The sequence below is a fragment of the Thalassophryne amazonica genome, chromosome 14 (genome assembly GCF_902500255.1).
Source record: "Thalassophryne amazonica chromosome 14, fThaAma1.1, whole genome shotgun sequence".
Taxonomy (NCBI): domain Eukaryota; kingdom Metazoa; phylum Chordata; class Actinopteri; order Batrachoidiformes; family Batrachoididae; genus Thalassophryne; species Thalassophryne amazonica.
In genome coordinates, this window is record NC_047116.1 from 32,943,493 (window position 1) to 32,970,426 (window position 26,934).

Below are 26,934 nucleotides of genomic sequence, written 5' to 3' on the forward strand. Positions count from 1 at the left end.
CTTGTGTTCTTTATAACTGGCAGTTTTTTAGTTAATTATTAACATCCTCTATGTATTTGTACAATATCAATAAATCAAAAACAATATGTTTTAAAGACGTCTGCAGGAGGGCTTGCGTGTGTGTGTGTGTGTGTGTGTGTGTACATGTGTGTACATGAGCTTTTCACAAGAGCGGAAGTTGTGCAAATCAAGGAATATTTGTAGATCATCCTCTTTGCATTTGCAGGTATTAATTACACAAATATAACTCCACAGGAAGTTAGCAGTGGTGGGCACAGCTAAGCAAAAAGTTAGCTTCGATAACCGTTAATCCGCTAACTAAAAAGTTAACTTTTATAAAGCTAAACCGATACATCCCAGATATAAGCTAAACCAATAACTTTCAGTATTGACTTCAGTACATGGCAGCTACTGACACAACTCAGTGCTTCTGTCTCAGATCGACCTTCTCTCAGAAAAAGAGACCTGGTGATCAGAGAGAAAGGAGAGAGAAAAAAAAGATAATTTCTCTTCACACCATACAGACCTGGTTATAATTTTAAACAAACTAATTGTGGACAAGATATTGAAGTTGACATCACGTCTGTTGTTTTACAAAGTGAAAATATCAATTATATGTTTTAGTTTTAAAGTAATGTACTAATTTTGAAGGTTTTATCGTATTGAAATATGGGTACAATAGTTTCCTGATGTCAGTGGTAACACACAGTTACTGAAACGTGTGGTGGGTTTTACAAATAAATCTGTATTTTTAAATATGTAATTTGCAATTTGAAAACTGAAAATTCTATTTAAGTCATTCATTACATTTAGCGAATGTGTATCTGCTCACACTGCCATCTACTGCCTGTAGACAGTGGCAGTGGTCCTTTTGGCAGAATTTAGCGCATTCCTATAAAAGACATGTAATATGTATGATATTTTCTCACTGTAAAAATGACAGTTACCGTTAATATTGACAAAGTGTCTGGAATTAGTTGTTTATGAGTAAAACCATGAGTGAAAAGTTTGTTACACTTCATGTCTCCTCCACACTATTTGCATGTTGAAAGTAAAGGACTTTTTTTTCTTCCTTTGAGGCAACAGCAGCCGGCTCCCTCCGCTCTCTTCTGCTGAGGACTGAGCTCACAGCCCTCTGATTATTGCAAAACATGCAACAGGTAAGTACTAAAATGTTTGATTTTGATTCACTATGCCATAAAAAAAAAAAAAAAAAAAAGTTAGCGGAGCTAAATTTAGCCGAAGGCAAGTGGTCTGCTGATGGTTTTCAAAATTAGGTGAAAAGTTAATCCGCTAACAAAAAAGTTAGCTTTGCTAATTACCAGTTAGCAGAACTGTGCCCACCATCACAGCCTAGATAACTGTGGCCACAGAAACCTAAACAATTTTACTTATACTGACAAGTATTGGCAGTCTGTGTGCAACTGTGATGAAAATCCAATTGTAAATATGTTCAGTACTGCACATGATAGTATCTGCTGGTGGTGTCATGTACTACTGGATAAAGAGCAAAACATTAATTTAGAATAATGCTATTTGGGAGATGGATAATCAACTGTGAAAGGTTTATCAAATTAACAACAGGCTAATGCTCGGAAATGTACTATAATTATAGCACAAGTGAGCCAATGACTCCCCTGATAAAATTAAAGTGCCAGTTGAATTTGGATGTATTATTTCATATAAAGAATTTTCTGTAATCAGAAGAACAAGAATGAAAGAAAGATCACATTTCACTGGTAAAGTCTGTGCTTTGAATTAAAGCAAAACAAAAACTGAAAACGAGATAAGTGCACATGAAATGAATCGCAAGCTAGTTTTTCTCCCATTTCCTTTTGTACCTAACATGAGAGATTATAAGTGATGTGTTTTTGTTCATGTAAAACTTCACATCAGTGATGCTCACTCAACTTTGAACCCCAGTGAGCCGTATGCATTTGAAAACTAGCTGCTCCCTGCACATTTTACAAGCTTTCATACATCACTTGGGTCGTTTCCGACTGCATGAGACCAGACTGTTGATAAACACAAATGCAGGCATGCAGAACGAGCTAAATGAGGGATTCTTATCGCAGTTTGAGTAGCAGGAAATTAATAAATAAGCAGTTTTGTCTCCAAAAGGAGCAGGAGCACTTTGGGGGCAAGTAAAGGTTTTATAACCCCAATTCCAATAAAGTTGGGACATTGCGTAAAATGTAAATAAAACAGAATAGAATGATTTGCAAATCCTCTTCAACCTATATTCAATTGAATATACCACAAAGAGAAGATATTTAATGTTCAAACTGATAAACTTTATTGTTTTTGTGCAAATATTTGCTCATTTTGAAATGGATGCCTGCAACATATTTCAAAAAGGTGGGACGGGGCAACAAAAGACTGGGGAAGTTGACACTCACCTGTTTGGAAACAGGTGAGTGTCATGATTGGGTATAAAAGGAACATCCCCAAAAGGCTCAGCCATTCACAAGCAAAGATGGGGCAAGGATCACCACATTGTGAACAACTGCGTGAAAAAATACTCCAACAGTTTAAGAACAATGTTTCTCAACGTTCAATTGCAAGGAATTTATGGATTCCATCATCTATAGTCCATAATATAATCAGAAGATTCAGAGAATCTGGAGAACTTTCTACACATAAGCGGCAAGGCTGAAAACCAACATTAAATGCCCGTGACCTTCGGTCCCTCAGGCGGCACTGCATTAAAAACCGACATCATTCTGTAAAGGATCTTACCGCGTGGGCTCAGGAACACTTCAGAAAACCATTGTCAGTTAACACAGTTCGTTGCTACATCTACAAGTGCAAGTTAAAACTCTACCATGCAAAGCGAAAGCCATACCTCAACAACATCCAGAAACACTGCTGCCTTCTCTGGGCCCGAGCTCATTTGAAATGGAAAAGTGTGCTGTGGTCTGATGAGTCCACATTTCAAACTGTTTTTGGAAATCATGGATGTCGTGTCCTCCGGACAAAAGAGGAAAAAGACCATCCAGATTGTTACCAGCGCAAAGTTAAAAGCCAGCATCTGTGATGGTATGGGGGTGTGTAAGTGCCCATGGCATAGACAACTTACACATCTGTGATGGCACCATCAACGCTGAAAGGTACATCCAGGTTTTGGAGCAACACATGGTGCCATCCAAGCAACATCTTTTTTAGGGACGTCCCTGCTTATTTCAGCAAGACAATGCCAAGCCACATTCTGCACGTGTTACAACAGTGTGGCTTCATAGTAAAAGAGTGCGGGTACTAGACTAGCCTGCCTGCAGTCCAGTCCTGCCGCCCATTGAAAATGTATGGTGCATTATGAAGCGCAAAATACGACAACGGAGATCCCGGACTGTTGAACAACGAAAGTCGTACATCAAGCAAGAATGGGAAAGAATTCCACCTCCAAAGCTTTAACAATTTGTGTTCTCAGTTCCCAAATGTTTGAGTGTTGTTAGAAGGAAAGATGATGTAAACAGTAGTAAACATACCACGGTGCCAGCTTTTTTAAAACGTGTTGCAGGCATCCATTTCAAAGTTAGCAAATATCTGCCACAAAAACAAAGTCTATCAGTTTGAACATTAAATATCGTTCTCTGTTGTGTATTCAATTGAATATAGGTTGTAGAGGATTTGCAAATCATTGTATTCTGTTTTTATTTACATTTTACACAACGTCCCAACTTCACTGGAATTGGGGTTGTAGATGGAGACACAAAAACAATTACAGGCTGACCTCCAAAGTCCAGAGTTCTCTGTGGGGAAGGAGCTGTGCTTAAGGGGGGGGGGGAATCACATAGCTGGTTGAGAGATGCTGCTAACATTGTGCATTGTAAACAAACAAACATACAAAAAAAAATACAATCATGATGACCAAAAGCCGAGTTCATCATGCTGGCACCACTAATTTAAATATTTATGTTTTGGAAAAAATATCTTTCAAGTAGCATATGTTTTCATTCATGTATGGTGACTAGCTTGATGGATTTTTAGCAGCACTGCTTAAACTATGTAATGGATTTTCATGGTGATAAGGTTGGGCTCCAGAATAGCTTACAGCCCCAAGAAATGTTATATCATTATTATTATTTAAATATTGTAAGTTGGTCTTATTGATTTTATTTTAATGGTTATTTGCTTGCCTGTTATTATGATGTTTTCCAATGACTGTTAAGCAAGTTTGGTTTGCTTTTGTATAATATTAACAAAAAACAAAAACAAATATATATATATATATATATATATATATATATATGAAAAGGGATGTCCTTGTTCAATCACACTGATTGAAATGGGGCACAACTGAAGCATTTTTGATTAATCACATGACATTAATTAAACAACTTAAATCAGTGTGCATTCTTTCTCACTGTGCTTCATATGCTCTCTGCCAACTTCGCTTACAGCCACTGCTGTGTCAGTGACTTTTGGTCACTAATCAACAATGTCAACATATTTATTGCTCTGCTTCACTTCAAATAAGCACCTATTCCATCCTGGGTGCATGACTCATGTGACACTCTTCTTACTGGCTAATTAGACAGGGCTTTCCACATGAACAGCCCAAGTTTTACTGTACAGGCCCATAGCCAGAAAGATGAGGGGTCAGAACCCCACTCCCCCCCGCAATATAAAGGTTCATCTTTGAAGATATATTTTAAAAGACATTTTTCAATCTAATACTAATTATTATTATTCATGCATTTTTAACAGCTAGAACATCACCACATTCAATCAATATTACTCTATGTTCTAGTTTTACTACTATAATTCTGCACTAAGTGAAAATGATAAGAGCCATATAAAAAAATAAACAAACAACTTGGATTGAAGGTAGTTTATTTTCAGAATGTTTTGCAGAGGTGCTCAACTGTAAAGTGTAGACATTGGACGAACATACTTGTATTATTCTCTGTGCAAGTGTAATATGAAGGAAAATACAAGTACTGGCTCAGGACTCACTATTAGCAGATACTCAATATTAACTGACTTTGATTTGTGGAGAAAAAGTGTTGTCAAAACACTCCTAATTTGTATATTGATTTTCAACAAAAGATCAAAATACTCATCAGGATGAATACAAATATGATGTTGATAGATCAGCTAAAAAGGTAACTTATAAAAAATTAACAACAACCTCTATATTTGGTCCTGCCTCAAATAAATACAGCTACATTCCAAAGCAGATCTACATAAAAGGGTGGAGCTGGATTAAATTACTATTTCAGCATTATGTTATTTACTTTGGGTCTTCGCAGAGGTAAAATTCTACTGAGCAAGCAAGTTGTTTATTCATTGTTCAAGAACTCTTATGTGCGTCACCAAAAAAAATCAAATACATAAAAAAAAAATAAATCAATATTTAATTATTACTTTTAAATTGTCTTTTAAAAGTATTTTTTCCCCATATCACAGTATCTAAATATAGTTGTCTGAGGGCAGCAACACCTGGACTAATGTCAGAATGTCCCCTAGACTGACATTTTATCTTTCTATATACATAAAACAATATTAAACATAAAACTATGAAGACAATAAATTTGAGGTCTACTTTATTAAAGGGTGAATTTTAAAACAACTGCAGGAAACCTTCAAAAACTGTAAACAACGATACGATTCAGTGAGAAATGGCAGCCCCATTGTAAGATGATGCAGAGTAAGGACTGAAAAGTATGGGGTGTTTCTGCTGCTGCTCTGCTGTAGAGGCACATTCAATGGCCCATGAAGCCTTTCAATCTGTGGCAGGACACACAATAGCCGCAAGCAGCGCTTGGCAGGAAATCAGTTCAGCTTCTCTTGTTCAAAGGTTTGACGGGGGGGCGAGTGTGGGGAGGAGGAAAAGGAGGTGGTGGGAAATGAGAAAGAAAAGGACGAGAGCATGGGGGAGAAAGAAATGAAGAAAATGAAACAAGGCAGTCTAGGACCACCAGACCCCTCATTCCATGTAAAGCTTGGCCACATGAACGGGGCATCTGGCGTTGCCGTGTCGGCACGAGAGGGGCCGAATCTTCCAGCCACAGGAGCCTTCATGCATATCACTCCTTCTCAGCAGCCCAACTAGAAAGTTGCAACATTCAAACAACCTTAGAAGAGACTAATCCGTCTGCTTTCTTTATTCTCCTCACCTGACAGAAGTGACACAGTCACTTCTAAAAGTGTCTGCAAATTGTCAGCAAGAAATAACATACTGTTGTCTATAGAGGATGAACGGCCCACATTCCTGGTGCGTTATAATCATTTAATTCTCCCCTCAGCCCTCTCACCGTGGCTTTAACAGATTACACTTGGCAGAGGCTCGATGAAGGGCGGCGGTGCTTTGGCGAGTGCTTTCTCCTGCTCTGTTGAAACAAACATTTAAAATAGATGCAGCTGCCTGCTTTTCTGATTAAAAAATAACTAAAACAATCTCCACACATGGAGACCTCAGCGACAATAGGCACATTGACCAAATATGATTGCAAAAAAACAAACAAACACACACACACACACAAAAACAGGGAGTGTATAGGGGCATAGCCAGTCATTTATTTGGGGATGTTTTTTTGGGGGGGGGATCTGTCCACTTCATGTCACCATCTTAGTGTTTTGAGTGTTCTGAAAAGGTGAATAATTTTTTTTGAAGCAACGGTTTCGTTTAGTGTTTTGAACGTTGCAAAACAGTGAATCACATTCTGAAGCAAATGTATAATTTCTGAATTTACGGATTACATACTGCCAGCATAGTGGCTCTTCTGAAGCAATTATTTAATTTCTTTAGTCAAGGATTTCAAAACAGTTTTACCAACCAACTCATATATTTAGATCAACATTTCAAAACAGCTTGTTCCTGCTTCATGACCATACATGGAATATTTCACGGGGGTTTTAACCTGAAGTGGAACACCCTAGGTTTGCCTGTGGGTGTCAGACTTGGTGTCAGGTATAAAACTGGCCAAAGCCTGTGTGATGTCACTCAGCTTTTCTATAGACACCTGGAACAGCCGAAATGACACCCTTGTCTGGGTGTCACCTTGTTCAGAGCCCCGCCCACAGTGATTCACAATGAACTCATTAATGCATAAAGTCGTGAAGCATTTCCATGTTGACATGGAAATGGGTTTAGGCGTATCCACTTAAGTTTTGTATTGTATTGGCATTCATCCACACTGAAACAGTGTTTTTGGTGGCAGAGTGGATAAATCTGAAAATGCCACCTTGATGTTTTCATCTGGATGAGCAATATGCAGCTTTTCTGAAACAATGATGTCACAGCCCCGCCTTTCTAAGGGCCCCTTAACACATAGTGCAAATTTGGTCAAACTGCGCATGAAGTGCACATGAAGCAAGAATCGTATGCAATACGTGTAAAATCATAGCTGCTTCCAATGCCTTGTACACCTGTTGCTACAAGTATTTGCGCACACCAGCAACTGAAAGACAGTACGCTGTGAGAGCCCATCGAATCCTCTCGCGTCAGGTGTTGGCCAAATTCCAGGTGACACACATGAAAATCTAACACCGCTTGTTTGGCACTTAGAAAATGTGTGGCCATTCACGCTATCATCACAAAAACAATCAGCAGATGATCACTGTTGAGCTGATGTGAAATTTGTTAAAGTGCCCTGCCCCCACGAGTGTGGAGTTGCAAAAAGCCACATACATGTGGTGCCTGTGTCTCACGTGTGCGCATGCTGCACCTCCCCTCCACTCCCCCAACACATCTGGCGTGCCGGGGGGGCACACTTGCATAAAATGGTTATATGTATGTACAGATCTGATCACATGGGGACCGGACAGCCAGGAGCCTGTCAGATTTGTACTTAATCGTACTATGTGTGAAGGGGCCCTAACCCCAGTCGTCATAATGTTGTTCTTTGTGTAATTGAACACTTTTTTTTTGTCTTGGTGGATCATTAATGGGATTTATTTTCATCACAAGCAGAATGGTGAAGAGATGGCGGACAGCTGTGACAAACGCTGGCATGAATAAATGAGAGCGCTGTGACACGAATAAAATAACTGCAGAAAGGACTTTCAGCTTTTAAAAAAGTTATTTTTTCTTTTTGGAGTGACAAAGCACCGTGTCTTCTGGTTCACACTAAAAAACACACCCAGTGCAAAAATGCTTTCAAAAACGCTGCATTTATTCACAAGTAATTTCCATGAAATGAAATTGAAGTATTTTCAGATGTCATCTTCCAAAACAAGGACATCTTATGTGGATAACAGTTTTGTTAGGTTGTGATGATTAATTCAGTTGAAATGATGCAATAGGTAAAATTAAGATTTTATATTTATCCAGTGTGTGAATGGTTTTAATATTTGAAATAGTGTATATCAGAACTGTATGAATGGTCACATGAAGACTTCAATGAAAATAAATATAGGGTCTGTAGATGTTATACTGCACATCTGTATTTATGTGGACCATCCTGAGTAGAGATATTTTTTTTATTATAACTGTTATTATTATTAGTGTGCCGCTTAGTAGTGTAGCTTTAGCTTCTGCCACTACAATGATTAGCTTTTACACCAGTCAGCTCTTACACACGTCTTCTCCCTTTTCTGTGGAAGCACTACAACGCCACATACAGGCCTGGCATATGTACTACAGTGTTTTCATTTGGATGCAGATAAATTTTGAAATGGAGACTATTTGAAAATGACAAAGACAAAGACCATATTGGCAAAGTGCTATATCAGTCTGGACAAGACCTCAGTGTGTGACGAGAAAAGCCTGAATACACCACTGTCTTTGAATCTGAACCACAAGCTAATAGGCTAGCGTCTGTTCCGGTGTTTATTAAATCATATTTTGGGGGACTGTGCAGTGGTTCTCAAAAAGATTTAATTTGGTGTAAACATTAAAAGTCATGCGATGCTTATTTTCTCAGTAATTGTGCATTAAGTGGACCTACCAGATGAACCTGCAACAGATGTTAAAAGTGCTAACTCTGGTAGCATACAACATTAAATAAGACAAGAGTTTCACTCAGCGTGAATACTGCCATAGAGATGTCTTTGATGATCCTTTAGGACGTTTCACCAAACAACAAGCCGCATTATTCCAGGTGTTTGTGATAAACTAATACGAAATGACAGACACAGCCTCCACAACAGCGACCGGCCACTTCTAGTGGCCTCCTGGAGTTACACTCGGAGAGTAACAAGAGGAGTAGTTGCTGAGTTCAACCACTGTCACTCAAAGCAACCACATTCATAATTATTTAGAACTTTATGGCTTAAATCATCTTAAACTAAGAAGTTAGAAAAAAAATTCACCTCCCCCACCTCCATACAGTTGCCATGTAGGGGGAAACTATTTACAAAGACCAAAACCCTTTTTTTCTGCTCTGAAGTTTGAACATTTTGACATGAAGTCCCATGGGAATGTGCTGTGTTGTGGAGCCAGCATCAATTGGCCAGTCAAGAAAATGCAATTATTTCAGACTTTCAAGATGGTGTCAAAATGGTGGTTGAAGTTTACGTCTTGGTGACTACAGGTACAAGACATTTCTGAGCACGCCCAGCGGTACTGAGTAGCTACCACACAACTCAGTCATGATTAGATTACTGCAAGCACTCCACATTACATCTCAGGTAAGGAAAATTATATTCAAAACCCTGGCTCCCAACCTTGTGTCCGAGACCCCTCAGGGGGTCACTAAAGTTCATGAGATTTTGCCTGGTCTAAGGTTGTAAAAATTAGAGGTACACATGGTACATAGTCATAATCCTTGCTTACTGGATAATCAATTGTGTGTGTGTTTTGGGTTATGGAACTCTAATTATAATATAATTATATTATAATTATAATAAGATATATATGTGTTCAAGGAAATTTTTGTCAAACAACAAAAATGGGAATAATCAGGTACTTTTGCAGTGCGCATGCTGATGGAACTCAGCCTTTCTTCAATACAAATGCGGGGACTCAAAGGAAAAAAGGTTGTGAACCACTGATCTAAACAAACTGTGATAACACAAAAAAAGCCGTCTTCTATCAAAAAAGTATTTTTGTTCCTGTGACATTTTCTCCTGTAGTCAGCGTTAACGAGCACATCCTGCTCAGCGGCGTCAATTTTTGTTTGGCTGTTGCTGTGGGATAATCTATAACTTCTTCAATAGTCAAGGTGCTGGAAAAAGAACACAAATAAATATAAAATTCTTTGGGGTTCTGTCATAGCTGCTCAGTGTTACTGGAGCACAGTGCAATCAATAATACTGCAGGGAATGTGCAGAAATGTCTCATACGTATAGCCAGTACCACCTGGGATACGCGTTTCCTACCTGTACCCACATTCATGGGTGTCTGTCATTTAAAACACGGTGGCCCGCCAATGAGTACATTAAACAAACCGTGCACATATGCCATTCCCCATTTTTCATTGGCTGTTCCACCATACTCTGAAATGGACATTTGGCATAATGGGAATATTGTGAGGACAATCTGTCTTCATTTTCCATTTTTGAGCAGCACATCCAGCAGATGACAGTGCAGAGAAGAGAAGCAGGTGGGGGGGGGGGGCAGAACAAAGGGGACAAAAAGAAGGGAGCAAGAAAGGAGGCGGATAGCCATCGTTTTAAGAGAAAAGAAGGGGAACCATAAAGTGTGAGTGAGAAAGAGACATGAGGCCAGGAAGGTAACATCTTCTGGATGGACGGTCACGGTGACAAACCAACAATATCAGGATTTTTGGCTTTCAGACATTTGCCAACTGTGCACTAACGAGCCCGGCCATGGGATCATCACGTTTCCTTCCACTGCGGCTTATCAAAGACTTGTGAGAAAATGTTGTGTAAAAAAAAAAAAGCACAATGATGAGTATGAGAGAGAAAAGGAGACAGTGAGAAAGACGGAGGATGGAGAATGAGATAGACAGGAGTGAGACAGAGATGAAGAAACATGTAACCGGCATCTCAGTCTTTTCAGAGGACAGGGACTAAAAACCTATTTGTGTCTGCTGGAAACATCATTAGTCATAGCAAGGTGTGTGATTGCTATTCGCAGCACAGAGACGGGTGTAATTAGCTCTCTCAAGATGACAATTTGCTACAGACTTTGAGAAAAAAAAAGAAAGAACTTAAAATGATGATGCACCACAACATCAGAATGCTGCACCTGATCTAAAAGCAGGTACACGTTCACCACTTAGCCTCCTCCTCATGTGGGCATTTTAAAGTAAATAGGCAGACTGGACAGAGGTGATTGCTTAACAAGACACATGCAGCAATGCTCAAATGAAAGAACAGCACAGACACAGTGATGTTAGTCAACAAACACAGTTCACCTTGAATGTCATCATCAACCAGGGCATCTGAAGAGAACCCCAGGCAGCGTAAAGTCAAACAAAAACGCAGTCCATTAGCGTCATCACAGTAATGTACGCTTTTATTTTGTTTCATTTTTAAGTGTAGCTCTCACCTTTTGCAGGAAAACAAAAATGCTCTTTTAAGCTGGAATGTTTTCACAGCTTTAAATAAAAAACAGCATTTGTTCTTACAAGTGAATAGTATGCACCTATTAAGTACAGTAAATGGGGAAGAAAAGTGCGTTTTTTTGTTTTTTTTAATAATCCCTCTGCTGCACAAAAGCTGCAATTCTCATTACATGCCAAAGTGTTATCGACAGAGGGCATTTGAAAAAGTAGCAGGTTATTAAATTAAGGTTTGACAGATTGATAAAGAAACAGGAACAGGTCTGGTTCATGAATTTGTTGGCTTCAACTTTCTTTGAGCTTCTCACGTGTTGAGCTTCTCACGTGTTTGCTCAGGGTCACGTTGGATCCCAGTTTGACAGAAGCTTTAAATTATGGCACTATCTGTTAATGAGAGAGAGAGAGAGAGAGAGAGAGAGAGAGAGAGAGAGAGAGAGAGAGAGAGAGAGAGAGAGAGAGAGAGGGGGAGAGAGAGAGAGGGGGAGAGAGAGAGAGAGAGAGAGAGAGAGAGAGAGAGAGAGAGAGAGAGAGAGAGAGAGAGAGAGAGAGAGTGTGTGTGTGTGTGTGTGTGTGTGGGGGGGGGGGGGGGGGGGGACTGCTGAGAAAAAGTAATATAAACAGCTGCATACGTGTGTGCATTTGAGCACCTGTGAGGTTGTCGGGTCGTGTCATCCTCTCATAGATGTCGTAACTCTGGGTTCCATACAGGTCAGTGTTTTGTTGTACAGAACGTGGGAGAGTGGAGCTAAAGTGTTGGGGCACGGCCGTCATGCTAGCCCTGAGCGGAGGGGATGAGTGAGTGGGCTGCTTGGTCAGCGGAGGGTTGACACTGTCCACTATGGTCAAAGGCGAGCCCATACGGCCCGACGATGACCCCGCAGAGCCCTGGTATGGTGAGGTGGTACGGCTGGTGTTGCCCACACGAGAGTTGGCGGAACCCATCCGTCGAAGGACTGCAGGGGAGTCTTTTTGGGTGGAGTAAGGTGAGCCACTCCCACCATCACCGGTGGTGCTGGTGCGCTGGGGAGAGGGCAAGGTGGTAGAGAAGACGCTGGAGAGTGGTTTTGGTTCCGTTACAATAGGGGAGCCGTATGTGCTGCCAACCGCAGCACGCAGGGAGCCGCGGGAGGGGGACATACTGGTCGTGTAGGCTGGTGAGTGAGAACGAGAAGGCACTGAGCTTACCCTCCGCACAGCACGGCCAGGCACTGCTGCTGTGCCTGTTGGAACCTGTGAGCGTGGAAGACAAACACAACTTGGCTTTATACCTTTGCAACAGTAAAAAGCAATAAAATACATTAACACTCATGTAGCACTCTCTTATAAATCAATTTATGCAAAAATAATGAATTTCAGAACAACAGCATTATGCAGACCATTCAATTACAGGGCATGACTTTAAACAATGTAATACTGTTCCTCCAGCAGTGTTTGACTGTGCCGTTTGTTTTGTCAGTGGTCTGTCTCTGTGTACAGCACTGCGTGAAATCATGATTATGTTCCAGTGCTTAGTGCACAATATCAATGTCCTCACAAAATTCTTTTAAAAGTACTTGTGTCAGGTCCATAAATATTTGGTCAGTTGCACAACTTCTTTAATGTTGCCTCTGTACACCACCACACTGGAGTTGAAGTGAAACAATTTAGTTCTAGTGTAGACTTAAAAAATAGTCAAGAATTACACTTGTTTGTATACAGTGCCTCAATTTTGTGAGCACCTAAATAATTGGACAACCTAAAAATAAGGAATACTGTTAACACAAATCATCAGTTTTACCTGTAAAGTCAGGTGATAGACACGCGAACATTACCCAAGTCACTGAATATCTCTTGATTTTTATGTCAATCACTGAGAAACACACTGCCATGAATATATATAACTGATGATATGCACCTCCTGGAGGCCACCTGCTCTGCATGTTTTCTGTCTACCCGTGCTATTCACACCTGATTCATTTATTTGTTTTAAACAGATGTTTCCCACCTCTCATGTGGCTGAGAACATCTGACGGATTCAGAAAGGCTTCCAAGTTACAAACAATACAGGGCAGGTGCTTTCCAGGAGCAGGGTTGGAGACACCTCCACTAGGTGATCTGTACTGTGCCCGAGCATGTTTGACCTCCAAAAGACAGCTTGCTTGACTAGTGCGAGTGCACCACACTGTGCCCAAGTGCACCTGGGTTGACTTGCAGAGGTGGTGTGAGACACTATTCAGTTGGACTAAGATACTGTTTTTATATTCAATTGAACAAGTACAACTAATATTATTACTACTACTTAAATAGTACAGTTTCCAATTCATTCAAGAAGCAGTAGTAAGTAAGATCTATATAGGCTCTGAGGTCCGTTGGTGTCAGTGCTCATCTCCGCATTTTGTAGCGAGAAGCAGATGAGCATCTACAATATGACTTCCCCTGGACAAGATACCAGACAGACACAGGTTACTTCCCCAGCCAAGGCTGATTCTCATTTACAGCTGCGCAGACTGAGACGATACAGACTGTCTTGTCCAAGACAAATAGCATGAGTGGGATTTGAACCCAGGCCTACATATTGGCACACCAGCTCTTTAACCACCAAGATAATTTTTTATAAAACTTATAAAGATTTAGTTTGCATCCATCACTTGACCCAGCTATCTTAGCTAATTATAGGCCAATCTCCAACCTTCCTTTTCTCTCAAATATTCTTGAAAGGGTAGTTGTAAAACAGCTAACTGATCATCTGCAGAGGAATGGTCTATTTGAAGAGTTTCAGTCAGGTTTCAGAATTCATCATAGTACAGAAACAGCATTAGTGAAGGTTACAAATGATCTTCTTATGGCCTCAGACAGTGGACTCATCTCTGTGCTTGTTCTGTTAGACCTCAGTGCTGCTTTTGATACTGCTGACCATACAATTTTATTACAGAGATTAGAGCATGCCATAGGTATTAAAGGCACTGCGCTGCAGTGGTTTGAATCATATTTATCTAATAGATTACAATTTGTTCATGTAAATGGGGAATCTTCTTCACAGACTAAGGTTAATTATGGAGTTCCACAAGGTTCTGTGCTAGGACCAATTTTATTCACTTTATACATGCTTCCCTTAGGCAGTATTATTAGACAGCATTGCTTAAATTTCCACTGTTACGCAGATGATACCCAGCTTTATCTATCCATGAAGCCAGAGGACACACACCAATTAGCTAAACTGCAGGATTGTCTTACAGACATCAAGACATGGATGACCTCTAATTTCCTGCTTTTAAAGTCAGATAAAACTGAAGTTATTGTACTTGGCCCCACAAATCTTAGAAACATGGTGTCTAACCAGATCCTTACTCTGGATGGCATTACCCTGACCTCTAGTAATACTGTGAGAAATCTTGGAGTCATTTTTGATCAGGATATGTCATTTAATGCACATATTAAACAAATATGTAGGACTGCTTTTTTGCATTTGCGCAATATCTCTAAAATTAGAAAGGTCTTGTCTCAGAGTGATGCTGAAAAACTAATTCATGCATTTATTTCCTCTAGGCTGGACTATTGTAATTCATTATTATCAGGTTGTCCTAAAAGTTCCCTGAAAAGCCTTCAGTTAATTCAAAATGCTGTAGCTAGAGTACTGACAGGGACTAGAAGGAGAGAGCATATCTCACCCATATTGGCCTCTCTTCATTGGCTTCCTGTTAATTCTAGAATAGAATTTAAAATTCTTCTTCTTACTTATAAGGTTTTGAATGATCAGGTCCTATCTTATCTTAGGGACCTCATAGTACCATATCACCCCAATAGAGCACTTCGCTCTCAGACTGCAGGCTTACTTGTAGTTCCTAGGGTTTGTAAGAGTATAATAGGAGGCAGAGCCTTCAGCTTTCAAGCTCCTCTCCTGTGGAACCAGCTCCCAATTCGGATCAGGGAGACAGACACCCTCTCTACTTTTAAGATTAGGCTTAAAACTTTCCTTTTTGCTAAAGCTTATAGTTAGGGCTGGATCAGGTGACCCTGAACCATCCCTTGGTTATGCTGCTATAGACTTAGACTGCTGGGGGGTTCCCATGATGCACCCAGTGTTTCTTTCTCTTTTTGCTCTGTATGCACCACTCTGCTTTTAATCATTAGTGATTGATCTCTGCTCCCCTCCACAAGATGTCTTTTTCTTGGTTCTCTCCCTCAGCCCCAACCAGTCCCAGCAGAAGACTGCCCCTCCCTGAGCCTGGTTCTGCTGGAGGTTTCTTCCTGTTAAAAGGGAGTTTTTCCTTTCCACTATCGCCAAGTGCTTGCTCACAGGGGGTCGTTTTGACCGTTGGGGTTTTTCCGTAATTATTGTATGGCCTTGCCTTACAATATAAAGTGCCTTGGGGCAACTGTTTGTTGTGATTTGGCGCTATATAAATAAAGTTGATCTGATTTGATTTGATCCTGTGCTATCAGGATGCAGATTTACGAGTACCTTGTGAATGTCAAGCTCTACTGAGACTACTAAATCAACCTTAAAACAAATTTACTTTCCATGGCTTATAATGGACATTTATTTTAACTTGGTTTATGTAACATTTCAGGTCTGCACTGCACATCTATTGAGTTTCATCTGCTTCTATCCTATCAATTTTGCAGTGTCAGTCTTTCTAGAATATGGTGTTTTGAAATAATTTTTGTAATGTAGAGCGCTTTGAATTGTATTTACCCTACAAATGCTACATAAACAAAGTTATTCATGAAATTGGACTAAAACAATTTCACTCTCTCCTGTAATAGGTCAAGGCAGACTTGATAGCATGCGTTACCCCATCTGCCACTTCCATCTGTACAACACATAGGGTGTTACACCCACACCCACCCCCCCACTCCAATATTTGTTGTGATCCTTAAAAAAAAAACCTCCTGAAATTAATGTTTGTATGTCTTTTTGAAAGTACCTGGGCTGAAGCCTGTCCCTCTGCCCTGGCATTTCTCACCAGAGTGCCAGTGCCCGTGCCAGGGAAGGAGTGCTGCATTCTCAGCTCTGTCTTGCCCAGGTTTTGACTGTTGAGGTAGCCGCTGCTGGCATCCTGGTAGCCACTATCCGAATAGGAGTTTAACTGAGTTGAGCCCCGTGAATTCAATGCAGACCCTGAACGGGAGAGAGGAAAAGCAGACAACATTGAGATGCAAAGAACAAGAGGAGTGAACATAGTGGGCAAGAGGAACAGGAGAGAGCGAGAGAGAGAGAGAGACGCATGATAAACAGCATCATAATTGAAAGCAACAGTGTGTCAGATTTAGGGGTGCTAGCTGAAATGGAATATAATTCACACAGCCATCTGTTCATTATTGTATAATTACCCTTAAGCTTGGAATAAGCCCATCATATCTCTACATGGACCACCATGATGGTAAATAAAATTAATTTTGTCAGACGAAATAAGACAAAATATGTTCGTCAACAAGTCTTTTGCCCATGACTAAGATGAAACAGCACCACTGTTCTAAAAACACTGACTAAAACTGTGTAAATGTGCTTTATTGTTGATGAATAAAAACGAGACGAAAATGTTTCGCAAGAAACAAAAAAAATAAACAAAAACTCCCTCCTCATTTTCATCTACTACACAAGAAGAAATGCAACATCCAGTCCAGCTGTCATGTGTTTGTGCCAGCAGTTCTTCTACTGTACTGTGGGGCAGCAAACAATGCAGATCTCTGCCGTGGACTAGAACCAGCTTCTCTGGTTTGTAAACTAAAGTTACTGTCCCTCATGAAAATAATAATAATAATAATAATAATAATAATAATGATAATATCATCCACTCCATATCTGTGTGTGTTGTGGGATTTGCTGCAGCTCTCTGCTGAGTTAAGGTGGAAAGATGGATCATTCCACAATCAATTACTTAAAAGTGAATCGCTATTTTAAATCAAATGACACCTCTTTCCAAATGCTGTAAAACAGACAGCATACTACAACTGACCAAAACTGTTTTCCCCCAAAATGAGACATCCTGCGTTCTGTCGGGGAGAACTTATCCCGGTGTCAGTTTCAGCGCTCCAGTCTGACCACAGCCGCGCAGCAGCACTTCGGGTGCGAGTATTGGAGGGGAGACCGGGGCCAAAGTAACATTTTACATTTATATCCCTCTGAATAGCTTTACATCCTCATTGAGCACAACTTTGGATGCTGTAGCTCCTCTGAAAAAGAGAGCCTTAAATCAGAAATGCTTGACTACGTGGTATAACCCACAAACTCGTAGCTTAAAGCAGATAACCCGTAAGCTGGAGAGGAAATGGCATCTCACTAATTTAGATCTTCATTTAGCCTGGAAAAAGAGTCTGTTGCTCTATAAAAAAGCCCTCCGTAAAGCTAGGACATCTTACTATTCATCACTAATTGAAGAAAATAAGAACAACCCCAGGTTTCTTTTCAGCACTGTAGCCAGGCTGACAAAGAGTCAGAGCTCTATTGAGCCGAGTATTCCTTTAACTTTAACTAGTAATGACTTCATGACTTTCTTTGCAAATAAAATTTTAACTATTAGAGAAAAAATTATTCATAACCATCCCAAAGACATATCTTTATGTTCGGCTGCCTTCAGTAATGCTGGTATTTGGCTAGACTCTTTCTCTCCGATTGTTCTGTCTGAGTTATTTTCATTAGTTACTTCCTCCAAACCATCAACATGTCTATTAGACCCCATTCCTACCAGGCTCCTCAAGGAAGCCCTACCATTAGTTAATGCTTCGATCTTAAATATGATCAATCTATCTTTATTAGTTGGCTATGTACCACAGGCTTTTAAGGTGGCAGTAATTAAACCATTACTTAAAAAGCCATAACTTGACCCAGCTATCTTAGCTAATTATAGGCCAATCTCCAACCTTACTTTTTCTCTCAAAAATTCTTGAAAGGGTAGTTGTAAAAGAGCTAACTGATCATCTGCAGAGGAATGGTCTATTTGAAGAGTTTCAGTCAGGTTTCAGAATTCATCATAGTACAGAAACGGCATTAGTGAAGGTTACAAATGATCTTCTTATGGCCTCAGACAGTGGACTCATCTCTGTGCTTGTCCTGTTAGACCTCAGTGCAGCTTTTGATACTGTTGACCATAAAATTTTATTACAGAGATTAGAGCATGCCATAGGTATTAAAGGCACTGTGCTGCGGTGGTTTGAATCATATTTATCTAATAGATTACAATTTGTTCATGTAAATGGGGAGTCTTCTTCACAGACTAAGGTTAATTATGGAGTTCCACAAGGTTCTGTGCTAGGACCAATTTTATTCACGTTATACATGCTTCCCTTAGGCAGTGTTATTAGAAAGCATTGCTTAAATTTTCAATGTTACGCAGATGATGCCCAGCTTTATCTATCCATGAAGCCAGAGGACACACACCAATGAGTTAAACTGCAGGAATGTCTTTCAGACATAAAGACATGGATGACCTCTAATTTCCTGCTTTTAAATTCAGATAAAACTGAAGTTATTGTACTTGGCCCCACAAATCTTAGAAACATGGTGTCTAACCAGATCCTTACTCTGGATGGGATTACCCTGACCTCCAGTAATACTGTGAGAAATCTGGAGTCATTTTTGATCAGGATATGTCCTTCAATGCACATATTAAGCAAATATGTAGGACTGCTTTTTTGCATTTGTGCAATATCTCTAAAATTAGAAAGGTCTTGTCTCAGAGTGATGCTGAAAAGCTAATTCATACATTTATTTCTTCTAGGCTGGACTACTGTAATTCATTATTATCAGGTTGTCCTAAAAGTTCCCTGAAAAGCCTTCAGTTAATTCAAAATGCTGCAGCTAGAGTACTGACAGGGACTAGAAGGAGAGAGCATATTTCACCCATATTGGCCTCTCTTCATTGGCTCCCTGTTAATTCCAGAACAGAATTTAAAATTCTTCTTCTTACTTATAAGGTTTTGAATAATCACGTCCCATCTTATCTTAGGGACCTCATAGTACCATATCACCCCAATAGAGCGCTTCGCTCTCAGACTGCAGGCTTACTTGTAGTTCCTAGGGTTTGTAAGAGTAGAATGGGAGGCAGAGCCTTCCGCTTTCAGGCTCCTCTCCTGTGGAACCAGCTCCCAATTCGGATTAGGGAGACAGACACCCTCTGTACTTTTAAGATTAAGCTTAAAACTTTCCTTTTTGAAAAAGCTTATAGTTAGGGCTGGATCAGGTTATGCTATTAGTTATGCTGCTATAGACTTAGACTGCTGGGGGGTTTCCCATGATGCACCCAGTGTTTCTTTTTATTCACCTCTTTTTGCTCTGTATGCACCACTCTGCTTTTAATCACTGGTGATTGATCTCTGCTCTCTTCCACAGCATGTCTTTTTCCTGATTCTCTCCCCTCAGCCCCAACCAGTCCCAGCAGAAGACTGCCCCTCCCTGAGCCTGGTTCTGCTGGAGGTTTCTTCCTGTTAAAAGGGAGTTTTTCCTTCCCACTGTCACCAAGTGCTTGCTCATAGGGGGTCGTTTTGACCGTTGGGGTTTTTCTGTAATTATTGTATGGCTTTTGCCTTACAATATAAAGCGCCTTGGGGCAACTGTTTGTTGTGATTTGGCGCTATATAAATAAAATTGATTTGATTTGAATCTGCTCGGCCATAAGAGTCTAGCTGTAAGAGTCATATTACTTAACGCCAGCTTTTATTTTATTTGATCTTGTGGGTGTTTCTAATAAATATAAAACATCAGAACAAGTGCATCATTTGTAAATGTGTATTGAATCAACAAACAAGACACTTTTAGCAAAGTTGCATTGAAGATTCATTCATTCAATTCAATTCATTCAAGATGTTTGTCATTCCAGACATTCAATCAATATTTCAGCTGTGGTACACAATCAACTGGAATGAAAACAGTAAAATTCTGTCTGAAATAAATAGAAAAATACTAAAATGTTTTGACTAAAACTCAACTAAAATACCTTGATTTCTCGTTTGACTAAAAATAGGCTAAAATGTTGAGACTTTTAGTCCACTAAAACATGACTAACAAAAATGATACATGAATGACTAAATGTGACTAAGACTAAGAATGAACTTTGACACAAGACCAAGACTAAATTGAAAAATGGGCGACAAAATTAACACTATTGGTAAAGTAACCCAAAGGGGACATATTTACTCCTACTTGCACATTTTTTTGCTGTTGCTGGAAGACTGAAGAAAAAAGATGAGCAGTCAGTGGTTGCTAAAATGTATGTACACTAGGGATGGGTATTGGGAACTGGTTCCTTTCGGGAATCGTTAAGAAATTATTTGATCCACCAACATCAATAACCTTTTTGCTTAACGATTCCCTTATTGGTCCTTCAGAGTGGCCGTTGTTTTTGGGGGTGTTTGTCAGGAAAATGATAATTTCTCTACATTGATTACAGACCTGCAGCGGGTCTGTAATCAACTTTTCTGCAGCGCTGCTTTGCTTTGAACCTTGAACCAATTGAAGTAGTGATTCGCAGATCAAAGCAGTGCTTCGATCTGCTGCTTTGTTTATTGTTTTATTTAATTTCATCTTAATTTTTCCCCGCTAAAACCCTAAAGAGCATATGTCTGTGTGTAATATTTACCTTTTTTTTTATGTTAAACCGACCTGTTATGTTCTTCGGAAACAGTTGATGGATGTATTTTATAACTAAAAATGGGACCGATGCTAATGCGTTAGCATGTCTATGGCGTTTTCAATGTTAAAGTTAGCATTAAGCTGTTTGCATCTCAGCACGTTTGTGTGCATTTGTTTTCTGCATAATAATTAATGGCTCAGCGTTTGTTGTCATAAAAGAGTCAAATGTATTACAAATTGTAATTTTTTTTAATTAAATTTTATTTATATATTAATAATAGCAATAACAACAACAATAATAGAAATAATAACTAATAATGCTACAATACAATTTCAGAGAAACAGACAAAAAGAACCTGATTTAAAAACACAACAGAAAATATAAAACCAACTAACAAATTTTATTACAGAGATTAAAGCATGTCATAGGTATTAAAGGCACTGCGCTGCGGTGGTTTGAATCATATTTGTCTAATAGATTACAGTTTGTTCATGTAAATGGGGAATCTTCTTCACAGACTAAAGTTAATTATGGAGTTCCACAAGGTTCTGTGCTAAGACCAATTTTATTCACTTTATACATGCTTCCCTTAGGCAGTATTATTAGACGGTATTGCTTAAATTTTCATTGTTACGCAGATGATACCCAGCTTTATCTATCCATGAAGCCTGAGGATACACACCAATTAGCTAAACTGCAGGATTGTCTTACAGACATAAAGACATGGATGACCTCTAATTTCCTGCTTTTAAACTCAGATAAAACTGAAGTTATTGTACTTGGCCCCACAAATCTTAGAAGCATGGTGTCTAACCAGATCGTTACTCTGGATGGCATTTCCCTGATCTCTAGTAATACTGTGAGAAATCTTGGAGTCATTTTTGATCAGGATATGTCATTCAAAGCGCATATTAAACAAATATGTAGGACTGCCTTTTTGCATTTACGCAATATCTCTAAAATCAGAAAGGTCTTGTCTCAGAGTGATGCTGAAAAACTAATTCATGCATTTATTTCCTCTAGGCTGGACTATTGTAATTCATTATTATCAGGTTGTCCTAAAAGTTCCCTAAAAAGCCTTCAGTTGGTTCAGAATGCTGCAGCTAGAGTACTGACGGGGACTAGCAGGAGAGAGCATATCTCACCCGTGTTGGCCTCTCTTCATTGGCTTCCTGTTAATTCTAGAATAGAATTTAAAATTCTTCTTCTTACTTATAAGGTTTTGAATAATCAGGTCCCATCTTATCTTAGGGACCTCGTAGTACCATATTACCCCATTAGAGCGCTTCGCTCTCAGACTGCGGGCTTACTTGTAGTTCCTAGGGTTCGTAAGAGTAGAATGGGAGGCAGAGCCTTCAGCTTTCAGGCTCCTCTCCTGTGGAACCAGCTCCCAATTCAGATCAGGGAGACAGATACCCTCTCTACTTTTAAGATTAGGCTTAAAACTTTCCTTTTCGCTAAGGCTTATAGTTAGGGCTGGATCGGGTGACCCTGGACCATCCCTTGGTTATGCTGCTTTAGACGTAGATTGTGGGGGGTTCCCATGATGCACTGTTTCTTTCTCTTTTTGCTCCGTATGCATCACTCTGCATTTAATCATTAGTGATCGATCTCTGCCCCCCTTCACGGCATGTCTTTTTCCTGGTTTTTTCCCTCAGCCCCAACCAGTCTCAGCAGAAGACTGCCCCTCCCTGAGCCTGGTTCTGCTAGAGGTTTCTTCCTGTTAAAAGGGAGTTTTTCCTTCCCACTGTTGCCAAGTGCTTGCTCATAGGGGGTCGTTTTGACCGTTGGGGTTTTTCATAATTATTGTATGGCCTTGCCTTACAATATGGAGCGCCTTGGGGCAACTGTTTGTTGTGATTTGGCGCTATATAAGAAAAAAGTTGACTGAGTTGATTGATTAACAATGAACATAAATAAATAAATAAATAAATAAATATTGAAATAAATATTTCCTGTGAACATCTAGTGACTCTTACACCTCCACTTCAGCCCTGTCTTATTTAAGTTTAATGACAATTTGTTTTGGTCAAACCATATTTTAAATTTGTTAATTTCTTCAGTAATTTCCTCCAGAACTATCTGCCAAGCTAGAAAACTGGTACATCCTAGTAAGAGGAGAATACTACTTGAATAAATTTGAATAAGGAAAGTTGGGTTTTTTTTCCTCACCAAAATGGATGCTGCACTCACTGCAATTTATTGTCTGGAATGGCCCCAGATTCAATTTCAGAGCTTCTAGAATTCAAACATTTTCATGCGGGTGGTGTTGGGAGGTAATTTTGGGTTACAGCTTTTTTGTTTTTCACCACTTTCATCCCTGAATATGTCAATCGTGAGTCACTTTTGTGCGGATTAGTAACTTTCATTTCTGTCTTGTTGCGAGAAAGAAACGAGAATCATCCTCCGTTCTGTTCACACAGCTCCAAACGCTGCGCAGCTCTCTGCCGAGTCAAGTTAGAACAATAGAGTCCAGTCGGAATTAATAAATTCCAAACGAAACGCTGTTTAAATCAAATGACACCTCTTTCCAAATGTTGTAATACAAACAAACTGCAATCGATCAAAACATTTTTCTCCTCCAAAAATGAGACGCCCTGCACTGATGTGCAGCAGCCGGCTGAGCTCAGCTCAGAGGTACGGAGAGACATTCACGCCAAAATGTCTGAAAGGAAATGCTTTTGACAAAAACTACAGATTTTATTTATCTTTATTTATGTCCAGAGATCAAGGATCCAGTGAACAATTTAAAATGTTGTTGACATAGAAAACCTGTAAAGCCTACTTTTAGTACACAGAAAATTCACAAGAGGTATTGATAAGGGAATTGATAAGGAATCGGATTGATAAGTGGAATCGATAATGGCATCGATAAAATCTTATCAATATCCAACCTTAATGTACACTGCATAACAGTTTCTAGTGCAGGCTAACCACCTTGAGAACCCTTATTTTTGAGAAACTTAGTAGCAGATTATCACAAGAGACACCAAAGGAGCATGGATCCTTGTTGCTAAAGAAGCAAAAACATGAAGGGAAACAAAATGGTGCCTGGTGATGTTATAATTTTATATTTTATACTTAAAATAAATACTTAATATTTGATATTATATACACACTGTAGCTTTGCGCTCGTATGTCACCTTTTCACAAAGAGCAATACTAATGAATAAGGGCGCCTTCACACATAATGCGAATTTGGTCGATTTGCGCATGAAGCAGGAATCATATGTAAAAAGTGTAAAATCATAGCTTCTTCCAACACCTCGTACACCTGTTACTACAACTATTTGTGCACACCAGCGGCTGAAAGACAGAATGTGCGCTGTGCGAACCCATCGAACACTCTCGCAGCAGATGTTGGCCAAATTCCAGCTGACACACAAACATCTAACACCACTCGTTTGGCACGTAGAAAATGTGTGGCCATTTGCGCTATTAACATGACAACAGTCAGCAGATGATCACTGTCGAGCTGGATGTGAAATTTGTGTAAAGATCTCTGCTCCTGGACGTCTCAGCTTGAGAACATGTTCTGTGTTTTGAAGGAAATGAACTGACAACATTCCTCCGTGAGGCGCGTGTCTCTGCCTGCTGTCCTCACGTGGAAATATATAAAACATCTTTCGCCTTTACGCCGGGCTGCAGCAGTCGGACAAAATGTACCTCCTCCATGTCTTTGTTGATTTAAGGCATTTTTCCGCACTCACAGGCCAGCGATGGTAGCGCAGTGGTAATGTTTCCATCTGGTAATCAGAGCTTATGGGGTTGAATCCTCTGAGTGACATTTTTTTTTAACCAGGGTTATTTAAACACAGGGTTCTGTATCGCGTCCCCTTTTACGTATTATTTATATCAACCCAGTGATATTCACTAATTATACAGCTGTTTTTTTATTTTATTGTTCTCTACATCAGCTGCATGATGTGGTGCAGCTGCTCGCACTGTTTTGCTGCTTGAAAGACGTGCACAAACCGTCGCACTGGGATCGCGCACTTCTGCTCGTCAGCAAGATGTTTGCGTGGTTTGCTCATATAAGCTGTTTCACCGCAAGTCGCCCTGAGTTGTACTTATTCGTACTATGTGTGAAGGGGCCCTAACAAATGATAGACCAGGTGGAGATCAGGTCAACCACGCAATGATTCAAAATGGAAGAGACTTTGTGTACTATCAATAAAGCAAAATAATGAAAAACTATGCGATAGAAGAGCGCCTTAACTGCTACCGTCAGTGAGCTCAGGCAAAACAGAAAGCAGAAAGCAATAACAGACCCTCACTTTCATAGGGCGAGGACTGCTCTGGGGAGTACAGTGACACCTGCTCTGACTCAGTCCTGATGCGGTAGCTGGGCGAATGTGTGCTGTCAGTCATCCGAGACTTCGTGTCCCCTGAGGTGGAAGCATCTGGGAAAACAACGCAGAACAGAAAGTCAGTCTGACAGAAAAGCTTTGTGTTAAAAAACGTTTTTGAAACAAAACAGCCATGTTTAGGGGTTCAAAAAAGAAAAAAAGAAAGATGACTGTGGTTACTTTCATGCTTGTGTGCTGTCATGTTGTGTGCTAGTAATTCAGACAACGCATTGACGGTAACACTGTATACTGGTATGACCTAAATCATTTTACTTCCTTGGACATTTGGCCACATTCCCCTCCTTTAGTGCAGGACAACAACCTGTGTGTTGGTAAACTTGCTCTCTAATGTACTCACAGACAAGGCTTCACCATAATCACAATGTAGTTAAGCGTGACCAGTGTTAGTGGGTTACCATGCAATCAGGAGAGCAATAAGCCGCGAGTGCAGGGGAGCAAGAGGGCCAACACTGCTCTCTTTAGTCTTGCTTGTCTCACCTGCATGTGCAGGGCTCTCCTCAAAGGATGAACCAATGGCACTGCGCCATCGTGCTGATGTTCACAGTTAAGTTCTTCCCTGTTTTCCCTGGTGATTTTCCAAAACTTCCTCAAAATCCACTGGTTTTAAAGTGGAGATGACACTTCAAAAATGAGGGAAAAACTGATATAAATAGCAAAATATACATACAGTATAGTAAGTTGAAAGTGTTTTTATTCATTATCACTGAAAGATAAAGTTTGTACAGCTTCTCAAAAGTGTGTTTATTGGAAAGCGCGCTTGCAGCGCTCCTTCAGTGGTCATGTGATGCCGTGACATCACAGAATGGAGAGTCCCATCTTTGTCTGTTCGATAGACAACAGGAACAGATGGACCTCAGCATGGACAGTGACGAGATCAAGAACTTTTCTGACTACTCTTCAAGTGTGGATTATTTCTGACTCGGATCCTGAGATTGTTGCAGCAGTGATTAGACCCTACAGACTGGAGCCGTATCTTTCGGACGAACATTCAAACCAGGAGCATTCTGGCAGCGAAAATAATGCCGACGGTGTTTATGGCGGAGCCGAAGCAGAAGCAAGAGACGTGCCAACTCTGATGGATTTTGAAAGGCTGCAGAATATGAAATGGTAAGGGAGGCTTTGATTTTTGTTGCTGCTGTTTATAACACTCTAATTACTGTATAGCATTTTCGATTCGAGTGTCTGTTTACTGCCTTTGTTATTGTTCCGGAGCCGTGATAGTGTAGCTGTTACTTGCGGACCACCGTCATTACCTTCGGGTTTTTGCCGTTTTCGAGTGCCTGGTATTGCATTCATCCGTGTTTAGTTACGTTATTTTTTCACGAAAGAATAGGAAATAAACGGCGAAAGTTTCGAAAAAGATCGCCGAAAACAACAGTGAATGTGCCGGCGCCGTGTTTACGTGCCGGCGCCGTGTTTATTACGTAAGTTCCTTGACCATTTCAAGATTATTGTGAACATATTATTTGGGGTTGACATTTTATGTGTTCCTGTGAGCAGTGAGAACATGGAGATGGTAGAGGAAAGTGTCTGCTGTCGGGAGCAAATGTGTGTGTATGAGCAGAGCGAGCGGCAGCCGGACATTTCGTGCATCACACAACA

The 26,934-nt window shown here is 40.1% G+C and overlaps 1 protein-coding gene across 5 annotated transcripts in view; it reads right to left on the reverse strand.

Moving 5' to 3' along the window:
- LOC117525137 (plakophilin-4-like) overlaps positions 1 to 26,934 on the reverse strand; it is a 237,110-nt gene that overhangs the window by 56,756 nt on the left and 153,420 nt on the right. For 4 of the 5 annotated variants that reach the window (XM_034186983.1, XM_034186984.1, XM_034186986.1 and 1 more), the window contains 4 exons: positions 25,240 to 25,365; positions 16,319 to 16,512; positions 12,059 to 12,641; positions 11,265 to 11,291 (listed from right to left, as the gene is read on the reverse strand). In XM_034186983.1, coding sequence (XP_034042874.1) covers positions 11,265 to 11,291; positions 12,059 to 12,641; positions 16,319 to 16,512; positions 25,240 to 25,365 — 930 coding nt within the window. The remainder of the gene's footprint in view (positions 1 to 11,264; positions 11,292 to 12,058; positions 12,642 to 16,318; positions 16,513 to 25,239; positions 25,366 to 26,934) is intronic. The other variant, XM_034186987.1, reaches the window with a different exon arrangement.